The 6279-nt window shown below is 50.5% G+C and overlaps 1 protein-coding gene across 4 annotated transcripts in view; it reads right to left on the bottom strand.

Moving 5' to 3' along the window:
* SPTBN2 (spectrin beta, non-erythrocytic 2) overlaps positions 1-6279 on the bottom strand; it is a 39640-nt gene that overhangs the window by 23382 nt on the left and 9979 nt on the right. For all 4 annotated transcript variants that reach the window (XM_058689775.1, XM_058689777.1, XM_058689773.1 and 1 more), the window contains 5 exons: positions 4474-4625; positions 3852-4025; positions 2939-3030; positions 2699-2779; positions 2258-2373 (listed from right to left, as the gene is read on the bottom strand). In XM_058689775.1, coding sequence (XP_058545758.1) covers positions 2258-2373; positions 2699-2779; positions 2939-3030; positions 3852-4025; positions 4474-4625 — 615 coding nt within the window. The remainder of the gene's footprint in view (positions 1-2257; positions 2374-2698; positions 2780-2938; positions 3031-3851; positions 4026-4473; positions 4626-6279) is intronic.

Raw genomic sequence — 6279 nt, forward strand, 5'->3', positions numbered from 1 at the left:
GTTTTTACCCACTGTTTCCAATGGAGACCAAAGTTAGTTGTTTAGGGGAAGAAAGGTAAGGAAAGAAACCGTATTCCTGTCTGGGGATGGATCTTGTACTTAAGAACTGGAAAGATGTCTAAGAAGTCAATGGATTCAGGGGCAGCAAGACAGAGGGTACAAAGTAAGCTTCCTGCACCCAGGATGTTCAGAGGGACAGGCCCAGTGAGCCCCAGAAGTTCTCAGGGTCATCTTTGGGCATGGTCACGGCTATTTTCAACCTCAATCCCAAAGTTCAGCTATGGGTCCAAGGAGGCGAATGTCCTTGAGGCAAATCAGCTTCTACCACAAGGGCGAAGGCTGACTAAGACTTGAAATCCCTGGGTTCTATTAGGCAGATTCCATCCTGCCTAAAGGGAAGACTAGAGGACCAGCAGCCCTTTGACCACTTCTGAAAGCTCACAGGCAGGCAGGAACCACTGGAATCACCTCGTCAAGTTACAGGATACTTAGCTTTGCATAAATGTTCTTTATCATAGCTGTGCTTCTCAAATGCTCTCCTAGGATCCTACATTTGCTCTCCCTCTAACACCAGTTAGCTGTTGTCACTCTGGACTGAGAGGGACTGAGATGGGGCTACGGTGGGATGGAAAACAGGGAGAAACCAACCGAGACCCAAGTCTGTCCAGGGAGTTTAAGAAGGGGCGTTTCCAGCTGGGAAGCCCCTTGGCCTTTCTCTGCCTCCCTTTCCTGGAGGCACCAAGTCTGTTCTCTGCTCTCCCAGATGTGGCTGAGCAAACAGGTCTGGAGTTTGACTCTCTGCTCCACCAGCTGTATGACCTTGGGAAAGTCACTTAACCCTGTTATAGGTCCCCATCTTCTCCTCCATAAATGGAGAATAATAACAGTACTGATTTCGAGGGGGTGTTGTGAGGATTAAATTAATTGAAGCATCAAGTGCAGTGCCAGGTACCAAATAAAAGCCTGGTGGCTATGGCCAGTCTCACCAGTGTTAATGTCAGAACCACAGAGGCCAGTCAGCAGGGGCTGCTGACCGTAAGGCCCATGTTTGGTGAGTCCTCAAGGTCATGCAGCTTAGGGGCGCTGGGGTCGCTCAGTCGGTTAAGCATCCAACTTCGGCTCAGGTCATGATCTTACAGTCTGTGGGTTCGAGCCCCGCGTCGGGCTCTGTGCTGACAGCTCAGAGCCTGGAGCCTGCTTCGGATTCTGTGTCTCCCTCTCTCTCTGCCCCTCCCCTGCTCACACTCTCTCTCTCTCTCTCTCTCAAAAATAAACATTAAATTTTTTTTTTAAAAAAGGTCATGCAGCTTTATTTAGAACCCTAGAATTTTAGAATGAGAAGGGCCTTAGAGACCACATAGACCAATCTTCCCATATTAGAGATGAGGAAACTAAGCCACAGAGAGGCTAAGTGACTGGCTCTAGAGCTCGTCCATGGTGGGGCTGGGATGGAACTGTAGCCTAGGGCTCTTTCTGCCACAGGGTGGCACCTCTTCCCACAGCTTTTTTTTTTTTTTTTAATTGAGATATAATTCTCATACCATAAAATTCACCCTATTAAAGTATACTATTCAGGGGCGCCTGGGTGGCTCAGTCAGTTAAGTGTCCGACTTCAGCTCAGGTCATGATCTCACCGTTCGTGAGTTCGAGCCCCGCGGTGGGCTCTGTGCTGACAGCTCAGAGCCTGGAGCCTGCTTCAGATCTGTGTCTCCCTCTCTCTCTCTGCCCCTCCCCTGCTCGCACTCTATCTCTCTGTCTAAAAAATAAACATAAAAATTTTGTTTTTAATAAAAAAAAATAAAGTATACTATTCATGGGGCGCCTGGGTGACTCAGTCGGTTAAGTGCCCGACTTCTGCTCAGGTCATGGTGGCATAGCTTGTGAGTTCGAGCCTGCGTTGGGCTCTGTGTTGACAGCTCAGAGCCCAGAGTCTGCTTCAAATTCTGTGTCTCCTTCTCTCTCTGCCCCTCCCCAGCTCATGCTCTGTCTCTCTCTCTCTCTCTCCTCCAAAAACAAATAAACATTTAAAAAAAATTAAAAATTAAGTATACTATTCAGCAGTTTTTAGTATATTCACAAGGATGTGCAGCCCTCACCACTATCTATTCTGGAACATCACCCCCCAAAGGAAACCCCATATCCATTAGCAGTCACCTCCCATGCACACACCCCACCCCTCTGCCAGCCCCAGGCGCCCACTCATCATCTGCCTTCTATCTCTATCCCGCAGCGTCTTTGGTAGATCCCTCTGCCCCACCTTCAGGATCCAGCAGTTTCGTGAGCCCCAGCTCCTTCTCGGCCAGATTGAAAGCGTTTTGCAGATTGTAGTGTGCATTGCACTTCTTCAGTGACTCAAAATCCAGCAGATCCGGCCTGCCACCAGGGGGAATATAGAAGGCATTGGGAGCACATGAGCTCCTAAAGAGGAAAAGTAAAGCTAACCCTATTCTTTATCCTCGTCACCAACTCCATTTTGTCCAGAACCAAGGACCCTAAACCCACACCCACCCATCCCTCCCCATCTCGGCTCCCATCCCTGCCCTCTGTGCATCGTGCTGCCCCCACATCCCAGCTCTTCTCTGAATGTTCATTCCTCATAACTGCCGGGTGGCCCATCTCACTGTTTGTGCGTGTGTGTGCCCCTAGGCCATGAACCAACCCGGCAGCTCGGGTGGGCTCGCTAACCCTGGCTCCTCACCGGTGTTTATGCACGATGGCGTTGAAGGCCAGACCATCTCTCCAGCTGGTGGTGAAGTTGTGCACGTTGACATTGGGATACCTATATACAGAGACCGGGACAAATGGTAAGTAGGGCCTAGCCCAGGTCTGCAACTCAACGATGGATCCCCAGCTAGTGGGTCCTGGACCCCAGGCCTCCTTTACCACACAGCCTTGGTGCATCCAACCCTCCAAGGCCATGGTCCCTGGGCAGCCTCACCCCGCGGTCTTCATCTGGCACCACAGCAGTAGGGCATCCTTGGCTGACTTCTTCTCCTTGTTGTCTTCTGTTTCCACACTGATGTCCTGGATCTAAGAAGGAGAGAAAGAAGATCCTCACTCTTTGAACAGGGGCTCCTGGAGTTATTGGAGATACTCAGAAATGTACAGCAGGAAACTGCTCTTTAGACTCCTGTGATAGGGGTGCAGGAACAGAGCCTGGGACCATTCCTCCTAGGCGAGTGACCACAAAACATTGGTTCAAAAGGATCTGAGGCATCAAGATGGGGTAAGATGTCAGAATAGTGGACGTTCCTCAAAACGAAGGTTGCTGCCTCCTCCCGGTGGGGACCCACGAGTGCCTGAGAGCAGGGTTTCAAAGGGGATACTGATGGAGTTCTGCTCAGGGCTGGGAGGAGCTGAAGAAGTTACACCCAGGGAGAAAGGGGACAACCAGGACAGTTGTGATGGCATTAGGACACTGGACTGCCTGTGCTCAGAGGATAAGGAACAGTACGGTGACTGTTTTAGGGAGGCAAGCAGAGTTTGAGACAGAGGAGTGGACCAATGACCAGGCCCCAAATGCAGTTCTCAAACTTTCAGGGGTGAAATTTCAGTCTATAAAATCTCCAGTCCCTTGTGGTCCAACATGTGGTCGTACTACATGTGACCAGTCAACAAACCGGGCCACAGGGGACTGGCCACAGAAGTTTGACAACACCTACACTGGTCTCTACTCTGTTTAAGGAGGAGAGTCCCTTGATCTGGGGCCTGGATATCACAGCAACCACAAAGTGCTATACAAGGTTCTAGACCCTTCCTGTTTATATCGATCATGCCAGGGACTGGCAGTGCCTGTCCACGGTACAGCACCAATGTGTGAAGCACATTCTGCGTGACACTCTGTGGGGTACCTGGAATCGAAGGATGATGGTCCAGACCAGCCCAAGGGTCAGACGGTGGTTTCCGTCCACAATGTCATGGGAGCCCATATTTTCCAAGTGCACTTTCTGCTCCTTCAGGAACTGTAGCGCCTTGTCCACGTTCTCCAGGCAGTGGATCCGCATGCGGCCTTTTGTGGGCTTTGGCTGTTGAGGGACAGAGGACACAATGACATGAATCCATGGGCCTCCTCCTCCTTCCCTCCTAGCCCTCCCAAGGCCCTCCTTTGCACACCTTCCCCATGACCCCGCTCAGGAACACAGGGGCAGCCCTCAAGGCTGGGCCAGAGTTCACACAGCCAAAGCTGAGGTTCCAGATCAGGCTTGGGCAGATTAAGATTCCCAAGGGAATTAATTGCACCCAGAGTGGGTGGGAAAAGAAATGTTTTCAATGGGGCCACTGTTTCTGTCTCCATGAAGCAATGCTCCTATTTAATCCATGTAGCAAAGCCTCTCCAACTGAAACCATCCTCTGAGCAGACAACAGCCAACTGCTTTCCACTCTGTGCTGTCATTCCTCTCGAAGGGCAACTCCAAGTTTGTCCCCTTGCCCACTGTTTTTCGGGCTCCCTCCTCCTCTATGACCACAGCTTACCAGTGTCTCTCCTGAGAGCACCTCGAGGAGCCTCAGGAGGTTACGTCCGTCCCGGAGGTCGCTGTACAGGTCTCCCACCCGGCATGTCACCCGGGCCAGGTGTGAGTTCACCCACTTGGTGAAGGTTTTCTTCTGCACAGCTTCTCGCTCATCTGTGGCAGCGATATGGGGTCATTTCTAGCCTTCAAGTACAGTGCACCTCCTTCTAAATACCAGTTGACAGGGTTAGGGGCCTGGGGGTGCTTGAGAGACTGGAAGTGAGGTCGGGTATGCAGGAGGGGAAGGAAGGTGCCTGAGATGAAAATCACTAACTTAAAAGCAGGAAATAAAGAAAATGGAATGAGCTCATAAGGTAAAAAATAAAAATGAGAAAACAGGCTTTGAGAAGAAAGGATGAAAGGAATTAGAGGCAGTGAGACATACGGAGAAGGGCTAGGATCTGGGACCAGGGCTCTGTCCTGTAACAGTGGTGAAACACTGTTACTTCATCAGGGCCTCACTTTCCTTATCTGTAAAATGGGCATACTACTCGACTTTCTACTTCAACGGGTCACTACGTTGATTAAATGAGACAATGTATGTAAGAAGCTTGGCACACATGATGAGTTACTCCTTGATGAGTTACAGTTATCCAGGCATGATCTAACCCGAAGGAAAACCAGGACCAGCAGGAGGTGTGGCTGTTCTCTTTGGTGATGGACAAAGGAAAGGGCGTGGACTTAAATTACAGCAGCAGCAGCAGCAGCAGCAGCAGCAGCAGCAGCAGCGGCTCTTCCAAGTGGTCATTAGAAGGACATGACATTAGAGGCTGCGAGCCTCCTGAGTCAGCTTGTTCTCCTGGGATAATTTAAAGAAAAGACAGGCTCCTCTACTTCTGGGGTGGGCTCATTTGATTGGCTGAAAGGGGATCCTGTCCCAGGACACCGACATTCCAATGCAAAGAAGGAAAACAATCTTGAAAACTGGGAATAGGGAAAACACTGAGCCCAAGAAACACAGGGGGAAACTTCAGGCAGAGTTAGGTGCAGATCTCAAAGAAGGTGAGGAGATGCCTTGCTGCCTGGTCTGCAAGAAGGGCTGCTGATAAACACATGATTTTTAGGTTCTGCAGAAAAGTTAAAATTTTAAACGTTATAAATGACAAAGTGAGGGAAGAAGCGCAGGCCATTGGGAGCTGCTCTGGCCACGAGGATTTCTGCCCATTTCCCCTAGAGAAGCCTAGTGTGAGGACCCAACCCAAGTGGCCAGGGTCTGAAGAGTCACTTTTGTTTCCCTTCTCAGCACCAGCATCTCAGAAACTGAAAAGACTCATCCCTGAGTCTCACATTCCTAGGCACCTCACCCATAAAACAAAACGACACACCCATGTCTATTTCTGTCTCTTACCTCCAACCTCTGTCTCTTACCCAGGCCAACCTTGGGGTCCTAACAACTGCACCCATGGGCCCCTGCTCTGTGGGCCTCCTTTCAGGGTCCACAGGCCCCTTCTGAGCTGGGGATTGCCCAGATCATCAGCCGTTATTGGATCTGTGGAGACTGCCCTGATGCCAGGTGCACTGGGGTGAGGCCATTTTGGCCCACAGGTAGGGTAAGAGAGGAAGACGTGAAAACAGTGGCAGCTAGGAGAAAACTGGGCAAAGCCAAGAACCAGAGGCAAAGCAGAATTTCACAAGGTGCCCACAACACCCACGGACACCCCAAAACACAGTGGGTTCCAAAAATACACTGAAATATTGATGCCAGGATGAACACATGCCTGCTCAGAATATACCTGAGCCTGTCTGACGCACTCCCTCACACACCTTG

This window comes from Neofelis nebulosa, chromosome 10 (assembly GCF_028018385.1).
Source record: "Neofelis nebulosa isolate mNeoNeb1 chromosome 10, mNeoNeb1.pri, whole genome shotgun sequence".
In the NCBI taxonomy this organism is placed as follows: domain Eukaryota; kingdom Metazoa; phylum Chordata; class Mammalia; order Carnivora; family Felidae; genus Neofelis; species Neofelis nebulosa.